General features: G+C 39.4%; 1 protein-coding gene across 1 annotated transcript; it reads left to right on the forward strand.

The window, feature by feature from the left end:
- Positions 1–12,831: 12,831 nt before the first annotated feature.
- LOC128576756 (ferritin heavy chain-like) lies at positions 12,832–13,377 on the forward strand. Its single transcript, XM_053578991.1, has one exon. The coding sequence runs from the start codon at positions 12,832–12,834 to the stop codon at positions 13,375–13,377; it is 546 nt and encodes a 181-aa protein (XP_053434966.1).
- The last annotated feature ends 7,577 nt before the right edge of the window (positions 13,378–20,954 follow it).

The following is a 20,954-nucleotide window of genomic DNA, read 5'->3' on the forward strand; positions in this document are numbered from 1 at the left end:
AGAAGAAATAAAATCTATGATGTGTTACTGATGCTGGAATTTCATCTTCAGAAGGTTCTTGGTCTCTGTGATTTGAAGAATGAATCCATGGACCACAGATCAGTGGTAGGACAGGATTTATTTATTTTTTATTTTTTAGAGACAGAGTTTCACTTTATTGCCCTCGGTAGAGTGCCGTGGCATCACACAGCTCACAGCAACCTCCAACTCCTGGGCTTAGGTGATTCTCCTGCCTCAGCCTCCCGTGTAGCTGGGACTACAGGCGCCCGCCACAATGCCCCGCAATTTTTTTTTGTTGCAGTTTGGCCAGGGCTGGGTTTGAACCCGCCACCCCCGGTATATGAGGCCAGCGCCCTGCTCACTGAGCCACAGGCGCCGCCCAGGACAGGATTTATTTTACAGAAAAGAATACAAAAACACAAAGCCCCTGACAGAGAGAAAAAAAACCAAGGGTGGTGGGGGGCAGTTCTCTCTCTCTCTGTCTCTTTCTGCCTGGGTTCTTTGTCTAGGGGTATATATAATGACATGGATCCTCTGTAGTTAGAGTAGGCCTGGACTTGGTAATGAATGGATACAGTCCCTTTGTTTGGGTAAGATGAATGAGTGTATTAATGAATGAATGCAATCCATTCCTGAAATTGGCCAGGCCTAGGAAACTTACATGAAATTAACCAGGCCTGGCACTTGGGGGTTCCCTGTTCAGCTGTAAGTGCAAGGGGAGGGAGACACTAAAGCGCTGGTATCTCCCCAGCAGTTGTCTGGTCCCTGTGGCTACTGAAGCCTCCTGCGAGGGGGCCCCTTGCTTACCCTCCAACCTGCTGGCTCCTCTGCCAGCTGTGGCCACACCACCACCGCCAGGGTGGAGGCGGCAGGTCCACCCCTCAGCTCCACCAAGCCGGCTGGGGCTCCACCTGGCCACCAAATGTTGGGCAGATGGTAACGTGATAAAAGATATGAGAGATAATTAAGAAACTTGGTGATTAAGTCTAACCCAAAGCAAACAGAGGTCCTGAAAACAAAAAGAAATATTTAAAGTAAAGAAATATTTAAAGAGACATTGATTTTTTAAAAATTTCTGACCTAAAAAAATAGACAATTTTTCACATTGGAATAAGTCCATGAAGTACTGAGTCCAATGGATTTAAAAAAAAAAAAAAGAAAAGAATAGGGCCGCGTCCCCTGGCCCGCGCTCGCGGCCAGAGGAGCAACCCGGCCTGGGCCCCGCCCCTCCCCACGCCGCGCCGCTCGGTGCCCAGGGGTCCCAGGGCGGGCTCCGGGCTTCTGGCGGACGATGCTGCCGCGCTGGCGGCGGGAAGCAGAGGCAGAGGTGACGCGCTAGGGCCAGGCGGACGGGCCGGACCATGCAGCGCTCCCGTGGAGGAGGCGGCCCTGCTCCATTTAAAAAAAAAAAAGATTCATAGTGAGATACATGCCAATGAAATTTCAGAATCTCAAGAATTAAAGCTTTAAAAAAAACATTCGGAGGAGAAAAACAAGGTCCCTACACAAGAATACGAATTAGATATATATTCAACCTTTTGCCAGAAATGCTGGATAGTAGACATCACAAAATAATGCCTAATCAAAACTGCGTTAAACCAACAATTTATAACCAGCTATACTATAAGTTGTGTAAAATAAAACATATCATATCATTTTTGTATTGCTATAAAGGAAATACCTAAGACTGGATAATCTATAAAGAAAAGAGGTTTAGGCAGCATCTGTGGCTCAAAGGAGTAGGACGTTGGCCCCATATGCCAGAGGTGGCAGGTTCAAAACCAGCCCTGGCCAAAAACTGCAAAAAAAAAAAAGGAAAAAGAAAAGAAAAGAGGTTTATTTGGCTCACAGTTCTGCATTCTAGACAGGAATCATGGTACCAGCATCTGCTTCTGGTGAGAGCTTCAGGCAACTTCCAATCAAGGTGGAAGGCAAAGGAGGAGAAGATGTGTTACACAGTGGGAGAAAGAACAAGAGGATGAGGTGGTGCCAGCCTCATTTGAACAACCAACTCCCACATTAACTAATAAAGGTAGAACTCACTCTATATCATAGTGGGGCACCAAGCCATTCATGAAGGATCCGCCCCCATGACCCAAACACCTGGCAGCAGGCCCCACATTCAACACTAGGGATCAAATTTTGACATGGGATTTGGAGGGGCCAAATATCCAAATAAATCAACAAATGTACTCATGTTTTTAAAAATTATATAAAAAGTGCTTTTAAAAAATGATGTTTAGAAAGTGAAGAAATTATATATTTTAAAAAGTAGTGGCAAAACATGACTTTTAAGAAGAAAAGAAATCTCCAAAGAAATAAAATAGACAATAGAACAGAGGCAACCTGAGTTTCATCAAACCTGCTAGGGCACCACAAAGGCAACTCAGGACCAGCACATCCCCCCTCACACACAATCAGGAATTAATCTTTGGGGAGTCAGACAGATCCGCAAGCCAGACTAGCACACCCATAATTTGATTAAGAGGCTAAATGAGAAGGAATCAGTGAAATAACTCCAGAAACATGAAAAATCAGAGTGAAAGAACAACCCCAAAAGAAATCAATAACTCCTTAACAATGGATCACAACCTAAACAAAATGGTTAAAATGAAGATGAAAAACTTTGAATATGGGTTGTAAGAAAGTTCAGTGAAACACAAGAGAAAATAGAAACCTGACACAAATAAGCTACGAAAACAATGCTGGAAATGAATAAAACCTTATCTAAAGAAATTGAATTATTAAAGAAAAATCTAATTGGAAATTATGGATTCAAAAAATCATCAAGCATATAGGCAGCTTATTTTATTAGATGTTTCATGATAGGGTGTTATAAAGTGGTTCATGTACACATAAAATTTTAGGGTACACGGTTTGAGGAGCTCAAAAATGGTTAAATTATTTTCCATTTAGTGTGCTGTTAAGGTAACAAAACTTTGATGATGTATAAATGCTATTGCATTATATCCACAGATTTAATCAAAGACAATTGACCTCACTTATTGATGGAAATTTGGTAGATGCATTCAGGTGCTGCCATAAATCTTATTTTTGGTAGCTATCAAAAAAATTCTAGAATCACTTCCTATTATGGATATGAAAAATGCAGAAAAATCAGTAATCTCAGTTATCCCCTGGTGCTGACTTAATCTCACTCCTCTTCTAATGCAACATTTGTATCTTTAATACAAAATTACAAATTAAAATTAATACAAAATTAAAAATTCAGTATAGGGTGACACCTGTGGCTCAAAGGAGTAGGGTGCTGGCCCCATATACTGGAGGTGGTGAGTTCAAACCCAGCACTGGCCAAAAAAAAAAAAAAATAATAATAATAATAACTCCAAAAAAATAAAAAATAAAAATTCAGTATACTATACACACATGCACAATCGGTTAAGATGCATGTTCTCAATAACGTGTACTTCACTTGGCTAATGGCCAACATTGGAAGAGTAGGCAAAAATATGCAATGTTATTATTATTTATAAATTGTTACTATTATAACAATTATAATATGAAACACAGTTATGAAGCACAGGCTGTTACTTCTATATTAACCAGATCCTACCCTTTAGAATAATGTGTGTATATATATATATTCAAGCCACAGTTTACATTAAGTTTCAAATTTTAGCGGGCTTTAACGTTAGTGATAAAAGCCTAATATGTACATGCAAACGTATGCATAATATACACATTTACACACACCACAATTTTCTGAAATATTATTGAACCTATTACAAAATATTAGTTGAGTTGTCGTTCTACAAAAATAATTTTGAAATCCTATTATTACCTGTTTGTTCATTTGATAGAATAACACTCCTGTGCAAAAAGATACTTTGAGCGATGTTCTACCTCATCCAGCTACGAAACAGAGTTTTATAAAGCAAATTGTCCTATATAGAGATTTACTCCAATTAATCAATCTAACAAAATTTATCTGATAGCATGGCTAGGAAAATCACTCCCATGGTTTATAAACCAGTTGAGTTGTTTTTTTCTGAGAAAAAAGGAAGTGCACTTCTGTTTTTGCGTAGAATCCTGTGATTCCTATTTTTATCACCCAATTTTATATTTGTATTAACTGAATAAACTGAATTATGTTTTTCCATTTTCTGAGTGCCGTCTCTGTAGATAAACCAATTAACTGAAATGTATTGATCTCATTGATGTATTTATCAATCAAATGATGATTTAGGAAGTGATTATCATAATTTGGAGAATCATGCACCTTGATTAGTTTAATAAATTATTGTCTTTTTTCTAAACATTAAAAAAATGGAGACTGTACGTCTTTTATGTTTACATGGATGGAGCTGGAAAATATTCTTCTTAGTAAAGTAACTCAGGAATGAAAAAAAAGTATCCAATGTACTCAGTACTAGTGTGAAACCAATTTATAATCACTCACACTTGCATATGAAAAATGAAACACAACTATAGCCTAGGATGAAGGAGGGAAGGGGAGGGAGACCTGCAGGGAGGGGGTGGGTTGATAGAGGGAGGGTTAGTAGGGGGACCACACCTATGGAACATATTGCAAGTACAAGTTGGATCTATCAGGCGTAGAACACAAATGTCTTAATGTTGTAATTGGGTAAATGAGGTGAAAGCTTGTAATTGGGTAAATGAGGTGAAAGCTATGTTGATTAGTAGGATGTAAGCATTCCAATTTGTACAAATAATCAATACATGGAATCCCATAATGGCATAAATGTATTTATAATCTATGTATAAATGACTTAATAAAAATAAAAAAAATTGTCTTTTTTCTAAATAGTAGAGATTTTTAATGTGGAGTAGAAAAAAATTAAGGCCAAGGCCCATCCAAGAGAAATTGCATTTTTCTCTGCAGTATAATTGAGGAATACATTTGATTAAGGGCCAAAGTGATGATTTAGAAGGAACTAAATACACTGATATTTGATACAGGCCTAATGAAATAGGGAAGCAATTCAAAATAGATTGTTTTGGTTGTAGAACAGACATTTCCAGTTATCATTGCAGGCGTTAGTCCTTCACAGTTATTGAAGGCCTGAAGAACGCTAAACAATGTATTGATAGCTATAGCATACACGACAGTAACACTTACTGTCACCAGAAACTGTTCTCAGAACAACTTTCCACTTTTGCTCCAGGCCAGGGACTTTACCACACACACAGGCAGTCAAGGTAAAGAGAATTATTTGTCTTACAAGAATTCTTTTCAGCGGGTGGCGCTGTGGCTCAGTGACTACAGTCACTCAGTACACTGGCCCCATGTACCGAGGGTGGCGGGTTCAAACCTGGACCTGGCCAAACTGCACCAAAAAAATAGCTGGGCGTTGTGGTGGGCGCTTGTGGTCCCAGCTACTCGGGAGGCTAAGGCAGGAGAATCACCTAAGCCCAAGAGCTGAAGGTTGCTGTGAGCTGTGATGCCACAGCACTCTACTGAGGGCAACAAAGTGAGACTCTGTGTCTTAAAAAAAAATAGTAATAATAAAATATTAAAAAAAAGATTTCAGCAGTTCCCTTCTCCTTAATTTCCAATTTTTAAAGCCTATTCTCTTTCAAAAGGGCTGCTTGTGGTCTCATCTTGCTTTCTCAAACCACCAGTTACTCTACAACAAATCTTCACTTCATGTTCTATAAAGGGATGCTAGGTTTTGTCTTTGCACTTAACCCCTCTTCCAGTATATAAGCTTTATAAATTAGTATTATTGCTAATTATTTTTCTGAATCAGTATTTTTCTGGCAGGAGAAAATCAAGGGATTACAATACTAATGGATAACCAAGTCATACTTCCTACAGCATTTGACAGATCATTAAAGAACATTTTCCCATGAGTTGTCTGACATACAAGAAATCATAAAGCACAGGCTCCTTCCCTTTGGGGAAGAGAGAGGAACAGAACCTTCTCTAAAGAAGACAGACGGATGGCTAGCAAACATATGAAAAAATGCTCATCATCCCTAATTATTAGAGAAATGCAAATCAAAACCACCCTGAGGTATCATCTAACCCCAGCAAGAATGGCCCATATCACAAAATCTCAAAACTACAGATGCTGGCACGGATGTGGAGAAAGAAACACTTTTACACTGCTGGTGAGACTGTAAACTAATACAACGTTTTTGGAAGGAAGTACAGAAAAACCTCAGAGAACTCAAGCTAGACCTCCCGTTTGGTCCTGTAATCCCATTACTGGGCATCTATCCAGAAGGAAAAAAAAAAAAAAAACCTTTTATGATAAAGAAACTTGTACTAGTCTGTTTATTGCAGCTCTATTTACAATCGCTAAAATGTGAAAACAGCCTAAATGCCCCTCAACCCAGGAATGGATTGGCAAACTGTGGTACATCTATACCATGGAATACTATTCAGCCATTAAAAAAATGGAGACTTTGCAGCATTTGTATTAACCTGGATGGAGGTGGAACACATTATTCTTAGAGAAGCATCACAGGAATGGAGAAGTATGAATCCTATGTATTCAACTTTGATATGAGGACAATTAATGACAATTAACGACTGGGTGGGGGTGGGGGAAGGAGAGAGCAGACAGAGAGAGAAGGAGGGAGAGGGTGGGGAAAGCAAAAAAAAGAAAAGAAAATAGTGACTAATCCTTACATAAATTGGATTTAATTTATGACTAAAGTACATTATTTGAACAATTATTTTTAATTTAACTTGTCAATACGTTGTTTAGAATATTGCATCCTCATTTATAAGTGAAATATGTTTGTAATTTCCCTTTATAATAATCTATTTTTTCCAATTCTAATATCAGGTTTATCCATATGAAGTAGAATGAATTTGAAGTATTTCTTCTTTTTCTATTGTCTATAAGATTTGGCATGATCTGATTTTTGAAATTATCTTCTATTTTTATTTATAAATATTAGTTGTCTATTTTTTGAGACTTTGGGGGAAAAAAGCAATCTCCACACAAGCAATAAGCAAAAGGGAAATGTTGAAAATCTTCATATCTAAAGAATATATCCCACTGGGAGGCTGAGGCAAGAGAATCACTTAAGCCCAGGAGTTGAAGGTTGCTGTGAGCTGTGATGCTACAGCACTCTACCCAGGGCAACAGCTTGAGGCTCTGTTTCAAAAAAAAATTTTTTTTGAAGAATATATCCCAACCCGTTAATTCATATTAAATTAAATGAGGTTTAAAATAATTTTGGCAGAAGGCTGGCTTGGCGCCCATAGCACTGTGGTTACCGTGTCAGCCACATACACTGAGGCTGGTGGGTTTGAACCCAGCCAGGCCAGCTGGACAACAATGACAACTGCAACAAAAAATAGCCAGGCATTGTGGTGGGCACCTATAGTTCCAGCTACTTGGGAGGCTGAAGCAAGAGAATCGCTTAAGTCTAAGAGTTTGAGGTTGTTGTGAGCTGTGACCCCACAGCACTCTACCAAGGGCAACATAGTGAGACTCTGTCTCAAAAAAAAAAAAAAATCATTTTGACAGAAAGCTAATAAAAATCAGATATTTCCTAGGAATTTGAAACTCCCAAAATTAGTTAGATATATTTCCTAAATACAGAATATCGATGGCTTATGCTTTTTTTATTCAGTCAGCCAGTATGTGCCTCTTCAGAGGGGAATTCAAGCCATTCACATTTATTAAAATAATTGATAAGTATGGTGGAGTTTTTTTCATCTTATTTTGTGGTGGTCCATTGCTTAGTTTTATCCCTTGGCCATTATGGAAGCTAGGTTTTGTCCTTTAATTTCTGGTTGTGTTTACTTTAATGGTGGTTTATCACGCTTGTCAGTGTGAAGAACAGATCTAAGTGCTTCCTGCAGAGCTGGTTTTATCGTGGGAAATTTCCTTTATGATTGCATGTCAGTAAAATATTTGATATCTCCATCAAAAATGAAACTTAGTTTAGCAGAATACAGAATCCTGGTCTCCAAATTGTTTTGTTTAAGAAGGTTAAATACAGACTTAGTGCCCGTAAAACAGTGGTTGTGGCGCTGGCCACATACACTGACAGTGGTGAGTTCGAACCCAGCCCGGGCCAGCTAACCAACAATGACAACTGCAACAACAACAAAAAATAGTCGGACGTTGTGGCAGGCTCCTGTAGTCCCAGGTACTTGGGAGGCTGAGGCAAAAGGATCTCTTAAGCCCAACAGTTGGAGGTTGCTGTGAGCTATGATGCCACAGCACTATATGGAGGGTGGCATAGTGAGACTCTGTCTCAAAAAAAAAAAAGAAAGAAAGAAGGTTAAATACAGATGACCTCTCTTCTAGCTTGAAAAGTTTCAGCTGATAAGTTTCCTGTAACCCTGATATTTTTCCCCTTTTAGTTGCTCACATCTAGTTGATTATAGAATTTTCTCTTTCACTTTAACCTTGGCCAGGTTCATTACAACGTGGCTTGACATTGCTTTGTTTGAATTGAGTTGTGCTTGGGTCTGAAACTATCTAGTATCTGGATTTCTGCAATGCTTAGGAAATTCTCCACCATGATTTCTTGAAATAGAGCTTCCATGCTATCTGACCCCTCTTCTTCTCCTTCAAGTATCCTTATAATTTTAATATTTGATTTTTTGGAGTATTCCCTTAACTCTCAGGGAAATCACTGCTTTTATTCTCTCTTTGTCTTCTGCCTTTTTGAATAATTGAGTTAGTTCAAAAGTCTTATCTTTGATTTCTAAGATTCTTTCTTCTCCATGTTCTACTCTATTGCTGAGACTCTCAACTGTGTTTTGAATCTCCTTGAATGCCTATTTCAATTCCTTAAGCTCTGCTACATCCTTTCTAATTATATCCAGATCCTTAGTGATTTTGTCCTTACTTTCACTAAATTCTAAAGATAATTTTTGGACTTCTTTTAGGATTTCTTTTTCCATCTTGTCTTTAATTTCATTCACCTTATTTGCCATCCATATTCTGAATCCTATTTCTGTCATTTCAACAATTTCTCTGTGGATGGTATTTTCAGCTATATCTCCTTTGAAATCTATTGAGGGGGTTGATCTGCTCTAATTTTTCATGTTGCCAGGGTTTTTCTGCTGATTCTTCCCCATGTGTATTTTTAGATTTTATTTATACATTTACATACTTTTTAAGCTGTAATATTAGTTTGTTCCTAAATAGTCATTGAGAGATAATCTAATTGGGACTCTTAGGCAGCACCCCACAGACCTAATTGGCAACTAACTCTGGCAGCCTGAAATCAAATGTGGAGGGCCCAGGATATGGTGCTGACCAACCAGCCCTTCACCACTGACAGTTCAAATGGGCTGGAGCTTAGGACTGTGGCCCTTCCCACTCAGCCTCACAAAGCTTACTTTTGGGGCTAAAGTGTGAGAGTCTCTAAGGACCAGCCTTGTTTTCTCCATGTTGGTTGGGATAGCACTAGAGGGGGACCTCCATGTGAGAGTCCCAGGCTGGTGGTGTATCCCAGTTAGCTCAAACTGTTTCTGTCCTAGTATTAGTACCCTCCACCCAGTTTAAAAGAGCCATGGGGTTTTTTTGTTGTTGAAATCTCTTCTGTAATGAATTCAAAATGCTACATTCCCCACAGGTGTTTGGGGGTGGGGAATTCATAGGCTGCCCTATTGTTTCCACCCAAGTTCCTGCCCCAAGGTATGAACCTTCCTCATACAAACAAATTCAAAAAGCTGAGGTTGTTGTCAGAGTCCTGGCCACAATAGCCTGGATGTACTATGGCCTTTATCCACGGCTGGGGGAGGTGTTCTGTGGCCTGCTATCTGCCTCTCAGATCTTCCCAGGGTGCAGTGCCTGAGGCCAGGCCTATCTCTCTCCACATCAGCTGGAGGTGATCCAGGGATGAACAGGCACAGACACCATGCAGAACTACTCCATCTGGCAGGGAAAAGGTCTCCCCTAACAGGAAGGAGACCTAGGAAGGATCCCCACCCCCAACCCCATACCAAAGTCGGTGGTGCCTAGCCACAGTTTCCTCTCACAGAAGGGAAGGGCACAGTCGGTTCACTGGACCACACAATTGAGAGTACCCTCAGAGATCCTGCCAGACACACTGGGGAGGCAGGGCTTGTCTTCCTTTCCTCCTGTGGCCAGTTAAGGATCCAGTTGGTTATGACAGAGAAAGTGGCCTCTGTAACCCTTGCTTCTACGGTTGGAGGTTCCTTTGCCTTTCTGGTGCCTGGGCCTGGTGTTAGACTCCCCAGGCTATCTGGGCTGAGCTAGCACTCTGCTTTGCCTGGACACTAGGAAGCTGGCCTCTGTAGGGGCAGTCTCTCAGTGGGGGATGGGCTGTGGTCTCAAGGTGCTGGAGAGAAAATCTGTTCACTTTTGTGCCAAGCATAATGGAGACCTAGAGGTGGAAATTCCTAGGTTTAGGAAAACTGGGACTTTGTGGCTCTGTCTCATCAGGTGAGAGATGCTCTGTTTGCTGCTCACAGAGAGCTCGCTGTAAGCCCCTGGGTGAGTGGTCTCCCTTACCCTTCAGACTCAGGAACCCTCAGTCTAGTTGCTCTATATTTCTTCTCTGTTCTCCTCCTTGCAGTTCGTCTCAGAGAGGATAATGAATGCCTTGATTTCTTCTCCTTGTATTCATCCCTTCAATTTCAACTTCTCCAAGTTCACTTCAGTCCAGTTTTTCTCCTTCAGGACAAGAGTGTTTGGCAAAAACTGCCTCTATTTGGCCATCTTTTCCCCCTCCTATTATTCTATTTCTTTAAAAGATCAATGATGAAATGCCTCTAAAACTTCCAAGATGATTTTAAATATGACATTTTAATACTTAATCCTTTGTTTTCTTCATAAACACTGATTATAAATAACATTAACTTCCAAAAAAAATTGACCAAAATAAAAGTACATTAATAGAAGCTGTAAGAATAAAGCTTTATGAAAGAAAATAGGCATTTTACCGATAACTTTAAAAGCATTTTAGAGCACTTATAATGTTCTGTCATTCTGTCTTTTACCATGAGAACAAAGTCTGTGCTTGATTTCTCTCTCTCTTTTTTTTTTTTTTTTTTTTGCAGTTTTTGGCTGGGGCTGGGTTTGAACCCACCACCTCCTGCATATGGGGCCAGCGCCCCACCTCTTTGAGTCACAGGTGCCGCCCCTTGATTTCTCTTATTTCAATAATCAAACAGTGACTGACACATATTTGGAGTATATAAGTTGTTGTTGAATTAATACACAAATAAATTATTAGTACCTAGGTTGATTGGACTTATGTCTTCTAATATAAAATCCTTGAATTCTAAGAATATGGTTTGTTATTTATATTTCCATATACATGTGTAATATCTTGTATGTGTTTACCTGAAGCAATAAGGAAGAAAATATGACACTTTTTTTTAAAGGAATAGAGATTTCATCTCTCTTTTTCTACATCAAATCCTATTCCTGTGCTTTGGACATATTGGGTAAGTAATAAATATTTGTTGAAAGAAAAATGTTATTAATTAATGAAAGGATATCTGAAATCAGTGGTAGGATAGCTAAGCGAGTTCACTACTAATGATGAAAGAAGAATTACTTGTTGACAATTGCAGAAAAGACGAAATTTGTATAGCTTATGTGGCTTATGTCATACAACCTACTTGATCGATTAAAGAAAAAGGCTTGCCCAGTGGCACTAGAATTACAAAGGAGGTGAGAGGGTCTGCATACATCCACGTGGTTAACAGTGCTTTCTCTTAGAATGCATACAAGGCTTTTAAGTCTACTTGCCAAAGAAGAGGAAATTCACAGTGAAGCTAAAGGGTATAAGCAAATCTAGGATGTTGGGAAAATTATACTGGATTGTCCATTTTGGAGTCCACACAGGGCAGAAAGAATGTTTTCAGGATTGTGCTTAAATATTGAGATACTTGAGAGAATAAAGGAGTGAAAAACAAGTCAAAAAGTGTGAAAAAGGCTAGGAGTGGGGTGGCTCACACCTGTAATCAATCCTACCACTTTGGGAGGCTGAGGCAGGAGGATCACTTGAGCTCGGGAGGTCGAGACCAGTCTGAACAAAAATAGACCAGTCTCTACTAAAAATTGAAAAATTAGCCACAGCTCATGATGAGTGAATGCCTGTAGTCTCAGCTACATGGGAGGCTGAGGCAAGAGGATCCCTTGAACCCAGGAGTTTGATGTTGCTGTGAGCCAGGCGAAAGCCATGGCACTCTAGCCTGGGGCATCAGAGTGAGACTCTGGGGAAAAAAGATGTGGAAAAGATGGAAAGATTTAAATAATCACTGTTTGAGACTTTGGAGATAGGGCTCTTGTGTCAGGGAAGTCAGAAGTTGATCATGAGTAAGAGAAAAATGGAGATCACTGAGTTAATAAGGTATAGGAAATCAATGCGAAGGCTATCCACAGTATCACTGGTACAGATACTGAAGTCACGGAGGAAAACTGCCATTCAAATAAAGCTTTGTGATAATATAACTAAAGACCTCACAAAAACATTACATTTTTGAAAAACACAACATTTGCACATTAAAATATGTTTTTAAAGGATATTATCCATGTGTTTAACTCAAAACTGTTGCACTTGTATTCATAAATAACTTTTTAATATATTACATAGGTCAAAAGGTCATGGCAAAGTCTCCCGAGATTTCCTGTAGATCCCTGAGATTGTGCTCTCACTTCCTGTCCCCACCCCCCTGGTAACGGCCTTCAGACCCACTTCCGATCAACTGGCTGACTTGCCGCCATTCACAAAGCCACTTGCTGGGAGGTCATCCTCTGCTGGCTGCCACCTTCTTCCAACCTGGGTGTGATCCGACGTAGCCGCCTCCAGCCCCGCCGCCGCTGCCGGCCCCTCACCCCGCGGCTCCGCACCGCCTTTGCCGTCTTTTTGTTTGCTGCGCCAGCACCGCCAGCCATGGCCGTCGCGCCCCTGCAGGTACGCCAAAGCTACCACCCTGATTGTGAGGCCGGTGTCAACAGCTTGATCACCTTGGAGCTGTATGCCTCCTATGTGCACCTTTCCATGGCTGCCTATTTCGACCGGGACAACGTGGCCCTAAAGCACTTCGCCCGCTTCTTCCAGCAGCGGTCAAATAAGGAGAGGGAGCTGGCTGAGACCCTGATGGAGCTGCAGAATCAGCGTGGGGGTCGTGTCTACCTTCGGGATGTCAGAAAGGCTGACCGTGATGACTGGGAGGGCGGTCTGCAGGCCATGGAGTGTGCCCTCCATTTAGAAAAAAGTGTGAACCAGACCCTCCTTAACCTGCACCATCTGGCCACCGAGAAAGGTGATGCACAGCTCTGCAGCTTCCTAGAGATCCACTTTCTGCATGACGAAGCGAAGACCCTGAAGGAGCTGGGTGGCTACCTCACCAACCTGCGCAAGCTGGGGGCCCCGGAAGCCGGCCTGGCTGAATACCTTCTTGACAAGCTCACCCTGGGCGGCAACGACAAGAAGTGAGCTGGGACTGTCCCCACAGCCACGGGTGCTTACCCCGGGGCGGCCACCAGGCCAAGGGTGCACATTGCTCAGAGCACTCCCTCACATCTTTTCCTTTCTGTTTAACACTCTTCAATAAAATAGTCTGGTTGTTGAAACAATAAAGGTGTCCAGTTGATTTGTGCGTGCTCTCACCTTTTAGAATAAGGATGAGTCCCCATGGATGTTTAAAACCAGGGATTGCGGTGGGGTTTTAAAATCCAGGGGGCTTTCCACCCACCTACAACCCCCCATCCACATCCAGCTCGGGATCTCTATGAGCGGTAGGGAAGGGTATTCCATGGGCTCCTGGAAAGCACAAAATTAGTCTTCCCCTAAAACGTGGTCATATAGGGGGTTGGTGGTCTGGAACTTTGGTGTCCATAGGTACATGTGTGTGGTAAAGCATAAAACACCATCCGTATTTTGTCATAGTGGTTGCCTCTGGGCACAAAGTGAAGGGAAAGGAATCGGGTAGGGATTAGACATCCCTGGATTAAAATAAAGAGGTTTTCAATTTTATTTGAAAGCTTTTAATTTATTAAAATATGCAAATGTTGGGTGGCACCTGTGGCTCAGTGAGTAGGGTGCCGGCCCCATATACTGAGGGTAGGGTGTTCAAACCTGCCCTGGCCAAACTGCAATAAAAAAGTAGCGAGTGTTGTGGCGGGCGCCTGTAGTCCCAGCTGCTTGGGAGACTATGAGGCAAGAGAATCGCATAAGCCCAAGAGCTGGAGGTCGCTGTGAGCTGTGTGATGTCATGGCACTCTACTGAGGGTGGTAAAGTGAGACTCTGTCTATACAAAAAATAATAATTAAAATATATATATATGCAAATGTTAACATTTGTTGATTCTAGGTAGCAAGATGGGGGCCCTAGAAGATGACGTGGTAGACTCTTTGACAAGTTCATCCTGGGTGACTGATCTTAGACTGGCTTCTCCATAGACAGCAGAGTGAATTCCTGTGGTTACCAATGGCAGGCATTTGTACTGCTTCTTCCAATAAAGTAAAAAACTGCAACTTAAAGCAGGAGACCATATAATAAAACCAATTTTACCATATAGGATAATTGACACACAAGTTCCTATAGCATACTTCTGGTTATAAGAACATCATGAAACTTATAAATAAAGACCAAAACACTTCTAGAATTAAACATGGAAATAAACGTGAGCTGTATGTACATTTGAAAGATTAATAAAAACAAGTAATGGGTGGCTCCTGTGGCTCAAAGGGGTAGGGCGCCGGCCCCATATGCCAGAGGTGGTGGGTTCAAACCCAGCCCTGGCCAAAAACTGCAGAAAAAAAAAATAAATAAAAACAAGTAAGATAATTATTTATCAGATTACTCCAGTTCAGGGTTGCCAGTGGCTGAAACCTATCTGCAGGGTCCATGTCAGGAACCAACCCTGGACAGGCTGCCAACTAATCCCTTTCATACTCATACCCACACCCACACTCACACTGGGACAATCTAAACATGCCACTTCACCTAATGCCTATATCTTTGGGATGTGGAAGGAAACTCGAGTACCTGGAAGAAACCCACACAGACAGAATGTGCAAAATTCATACAGACAGTGGCCCCGCCCACAATCAATGTTTTTTCCTCATCAATGAAACAATGAAACAATCTTGAACAAAACAAGGTTGAAGAAAACAAATGTCGTTCAAGTACTGTGTATTATATGTGTATATATACATATATTTAAATTTCGTTTACATAAAGGGTGGACATAAAGTTCCTGTACAATTTAGCATGTTGCACATGAACTTTATGTCCACTCTCTATTTAATATTTACTTAATAGACACATTCATTCTACCAGCACCAGAGTTCATTTCGAATCTCCGGACAAGTTTCTGAATTTGTTCTTAGGAAGACATCCTTTGTTCAAAGAAGTTTAGTGACTATATTACTGGAAGTGATATAGCTTCTTTCTAGGTCTTTCCTGAGCCTGGTTTTATTTCTGCCCTTGGGTTTTATGCATCCAGCTTTGATTTGGTTTTTGTTGTTTTCTACCAAGAGAAATTAAACTAACAGGTCATATTATCACTGCACCTTTATCAGGCTATATTTACAGTGGGGTGAATGACATTTTTTCTCTTTATTCCTAGCACACAGTTTGTAGAAATGAAAAAGCATGAAAGGGTAGACAGGATAGAATAGAAACAATTTGCCTCCATGAAGTGAATGCTGCTACCACAACTGCTCATTCTCACCTGGAAGTGTATTTCCTTCATAATTTACAGGTTTTTAATTCCTTATAGTGGCATTTATTAGACTGTGTTTACTATCAGCCACTTTTGCAAAATAGTAATAGTTGTTCACTTAAAAAATGGATTATGGATTCATGGCAATACTTTATATACATTGTATATGTATATACAGAGTGAACTTAAAGTTTGTGTGCAATTTACTATGTTAAAGTATTCTAAATTGTGCACGAACTTCATGTCCACTCTGTATATATGCAGAAAGTATTTTTATTAATTGAGTTAGCCGTATTTTTATTTGTTTTGTTTTCTGTTTTTACATTTTACTCTAGGCCCTTTCAGTCTTTAATATAAAAAGTATAATTGTGAATTTACAACAAGGGGATAAATATTCAGCATTTCCCAAACTTTCTAATCATGGGGTTATTTTTCTACTGAATCTCATAGAACGTTAATCCAAAGAAAACAACTCAGAAAATGTCAAAGGATCTCATAATGTGTTGTTTCAGATGCTCCTACTGATGCAGGACAAAGTGACACCACGACCAGCCACCTTAGCCCTGGAGGTGTTGATGCTGCTGCTGCTAGAGGAACCAGCTTCCTAAAAGGGGCAGACACCTGCTGGGGGAAGACACTGGCGCCTTGCTGTCTACTCCCCTTGCACTTCTGGCTGGTCAGTTTCATGGACCGAGCCTTGCTGTCTCCTCCAGGTACACTTCTGACTGGGGCGAGGAGGGATTTCATGTAAGTTTCCGAGGCCTGAGAGTTCACTGGACAGCTGGCTGTAACTGACAAGACCCACACCCTAAAAGTCAACATTGAGTTCTTAAGTAACAACCCCCCTGCTACTATATAAACCCCTGAGCAGAGAGCCGAAGAACAGACCTCAAGAGAGAGTGGGAGAGCTTGTTCCCCTCCTTGGTTCTCTCTGTCAGGAGGTGTGGTTTTTGTAGTTGTAATTTTTATTTCTGTGACTAAATCCTGATTTACCACTGATGCTATGGTCCTGGGTTCATTCTTCAAATCGTGGAGACCAAGAACCTGAAACTTCGGTATCAGTACCTGGCAGCTAAGTCTCTCTCTTTCACTAATAAGTGTTTATGCAAAACATTTTTTTGCTGTGAAAATTCCAATACAGTTAATTTCAGGGCAATAAATGCAGTGTACAGCCCTCACCATTAGTGTGGGGAGATAACACACACAACTGTTTTGTTTCCTGATGGATAGCTCCTCATACTCTATTATTATTTAATTTTCTAATTTCCATTTCTAAATGAATGGTTTCTGAGAATGATGACACTTAACTTTTTCCAGTATTTGAATCAAAGATTTTCAAGGCTCCCACATTAGCTAATATATGTCCTTCCCTCTGCCTATGTATTCATCTCAGGAGCAGCTGAGTTCTTCCTTTTGATGCTCCAGAGTAGATTGCTGAATCTAGGTTAGCAATACATCCTTCGGTCAAAAGTAGTCAGTGCCTACATTTGTTAGAAATGAAAAGGCTGCTCCCTCTATCACTAGTGTATGTTGAAATTTCTTCAAATTCAGGAATTTGGCCATAAGAAAAAAATAAAGCATATAGCCTACATAGCATTTTAATTAATAAAGGCCAGGGTTGTTAAATAATTATTGGATGAGTAATATGTTAATGTGGAGCATCTTACACACCTATATCTTTCCAATATAGATCATCAACATTTTCTATATTATAAGTTTGGGATGAGCATCTTATTGCTATGTGTTCCTCTTTAAGCTCAGTGAATGACGTGACAAGCTTTTCCCCATCCCTGAAATACATAATGTAATTCTATAAACTGAAGTTTTAGCACTCCCAAACAGTAATGGCACAAGGCAACATTTAACAGTGAATTTAAGAATATTTTTTAATTTAAATGTGCCTCCACAGCTACTCTCAGGTAGCAACTCTTATGACACCTCCAATGAATTTGATAGGGTACCCATTTTATTCCCAAGCAGACATCAACACAATACAAAACTATTATTTTCTCAATATGGAAAATATTCAATCATTTTAATGAATGATTATATTATGCTAGGAAATAACAAGGTGATTAAAGAAAGCTTCTCAACAAGAATACTGTTTCATTCTGGCCAATCTTACTAACCACAACTTTCATTTGTCTGCTGTTGTGGCTGCTTAATTGAATTCACCAAACATTTGTTCTTAATAAATGAGATGGTGCTGGGAGTCAAAGTTAAATAAGACATGGATTTGGCCCAGTTAAGAGAAATGTATTAGTAGTTTGCCAATTTTTTAAGAGTAAAATAAATGTCCAAAAGGAGATTATTTTAACAGCAAATTAAGTCAATAGTGTAGCTAGAAAATGTTTCAATTTATCACGCCCCACTTTTTCTTAGTCAAGAGATAATGCTACATACACATCATTCACCAAACTTTGACAAACTGTAATGCAACAATTTTTATAAGGTATGAGGAAGAATGCAAGCAATTTGTTCTTCATATAACAACAGTGGACTCTAAACAAATCTAAAGAATCATCATATTGACAATCATCTGGGTAAATGAAAGTATGAAAATGTGTTTAGAAGCTTCCTTTTCCTGATAATGAGGGATGTTACCTGAGGGAGAGGGGAGAGTTTGAGCAATAATTCAACACAATTATCAAATTAGATTTTAGTAAATGAGGAAGTTACTTACTTTTTACATATTTTATGGTGTTTTTGCCTAGAAACAAAGGATGTGCTTAATTAAAGGTATGGTTTGTTAGTGTGTATCACACAGGAATCTTGTAAGGGACTGGTTGAAAAACATGTTTTCAAAACTGTGAGGAAAAAGTTATTTTCACTCTGGATTTGAATCTGAATGAAATCTACAGGTAAAGGTAATCTGGAAAAAAAAAGGGGGGGGGGAGGCATCCTAAATGTTTGAGGCTTTTACAGCAGCAGTACTTGCATTCACTGATAAAAATAGCTCTTACAGGCTCAGTGCACGTAGTACAGTGGTTATGGCTCTGGCCACATACACCAAGGCTGACTGGTTCCATCCCAGCTCAGTGGCTAAACAACAATGACAACTGCAACAAAAAATAGCCGGGCGTTGTGGCGGGTGCCTGTAGTCCCAACTACTTAGGAGGCTGAGGCAAGAGAATCGCTTAAGCCCAAGAGTTTGAGTTTGCTGTGAGCTGTGACACCACAGCACTCTACCCAGGGCGATATAGTGAGACTCTGTCTCAAAAAAAAAAAAAAAAAAATAGCTCTTACACTTATTGACATCTTGCCATGTATCAGGCTCTAGGTTAAGACGTTTACATAAATTATTTCATTTCTGCCTCACAGCAACACAAAAGTTGTCACTACTGTCACACTCGTTTTACAGGTGGTGGCTGTAAACTCAGAGAAATTACATGAATTCTTTAAAGTCTTACAACTAATAAGTGGCTCACCTTAAATTTATCTCAAGACTTTTTTTTTTTTTGCAGTTTTGACGGGGGCCAGGCTTGAACCCGCCACCCCCTGGCGCCCTACTCCTTAAGACACAGGCACCGCCCTCTCAGGACACTTTTTAATTTGACTTTCAATTCCTTCATTGACTCATTGGTTGTTTAGGAGCATGTTGTTTAATTTCCATGAGTTTGTGAATTTTCTGAATTTTTTAAGTCCTATTATTGATTTCTAGTTTTATGTCATTGTCAGAAAATATATTTGATATTATTTCAATCTTCTTAAATTTGTTAAGACTTTCTGTGGTCTAATATATGATGTATCCTAGAGAATACTCTGTGTGGACTTGAAAAGAATGTGTATTCTACTGCTGCTACATACATCATACTGTATGTCTGTTCGGTTCATTCAGCATAAAGTATAGCTCAAGTCCAGAGTTTCATAGTATTTATTTTCTATCTTCATCTGACCATTGCTACAAGTGGTGTATTGAAGTCCCCTACTATCATTTTACTGACTATTTCTCCCTTCATATCTATTAATATTTGTTTTATATACTTAGGTTCTCTAATATTGAGAACATATGTATTTACAATTGACATAGTCTCTTGATAAATCAACCCCTTTATCATTATGTAATGACCTTCGTAATCAATAGAGTTTTTGACTGAAAGTCTATTTTTTATTATTTTTGTTTAGCAATTCCCATTCTCTTTTGGTTTCCATTACAAAGAAAAAAAAATTTGCCTATGCTTATCAAGATAAATAAGTTTATTTTTGAATTACAGTTACAAAATGTGTAAATCTATCTCATATTTTTACTTGATATTGATATATGTTTATATCATTTTTGTTAGAATGAATGGAATAATATATTTAATATGTAATATAAATTACAATCTAACACCCACAGTGGAACTGAAATTATTATTAGAGTTTGGAAAAATGGGATGATATTTTTGAAATTATAGCTTTCACTGTATTTCATGTCCAAAGATATTTCTGCTGATGTTTATTATAATATTTGAATGTGAACATGATAAAGAAGCAAATGTGTGAACAGAATTTTAAGGTTAGCAGGAAGGGGGATCAGGTGGGAGAAGGTTATCTTTAGTTTTCTTGACCATATCATACTATTTTAAAAGGTCAGTTCTATTAGCAAGTGTTTATCATTATTACATTCATTTTCCTTAAATGTAGATTACTTGATTAGGCATTCCTAAGAGATGTCATTTCTTTTATTTGTTGTTTAGGAAGGAGTGGCTCAAAACCTGAAACAATTCTAATATTTAGATAATGAATAATTTTGAAGTAAAAGTAATCGCTTCTAGGCCTTTTGGCTAAGATCAAGTGTGTTGAAGTAAAAGTATTATTTCCCTTTCCCAGCCAAGTTTCTGGATACAAAATGGACAAATGTTTTCCTTAAACCAGAAAACTACTGGGCGGAGTACTGTATGATCCAGAACATAATTTTGACAGATGTTTAAGTGTGATCTTAAGAATCTTTTTGTATCTCACCCATTTATAGTTCCTTGAATTTGGTTTGTCAAGCTGTAGATTTTTCAAACCATATTTTCCTTCTATCACATGCTCCCATCCTCCCTGCCACTTAAGATCTGATTCTGAACTTCAAACCCCATGCCACAGAGTTGGCTTCCTGTTTCCTCACATCTCTTGACAAGTGATAGCATGCTGGCTTAACATATCTCAATAAATTCCCTCCCTGTAGGTCTCTGAGTTTTGTATCTCGTATGTCAGCTAGGTCATCTTAACCCTAGCTCCTCGATGATCAGTTACCTGTTATTTTCTCTGAAGATAACTGACTTTTTCATTCTCAACTCACCAGCAACTTTCCCTCTAGAGAGTATGTCTATTCTAGAACTTGACCCCTGTCTTGAATATAAATCATCTGTGAAA

This window comes from Nycticebus coucang, chromosome X, assembly GCF_027406575.1.
Source record: "Nycticebus coucang isolate mNycCou1 chromosome X, mNycCou1.pri, whole genome shotgun sequence".
Classification (NCBI taxonomy): domain Eukaryota; kingdom Metazoa; phylum Chordata; class Mammalia; order Primates; family Lorisidae; genus Nycticebus; species Nycticebus coucang.

Bases quoted from the DNA above. Each gene is read 5' to 3' on its own strand.
- LOC128576756 (XM_053578991.1), top strand. From the start codon at position 12,832: ATGGCCGTCGCGCCCCTGCAGGTACGCCAAAGCTACCACCCTGATTGT.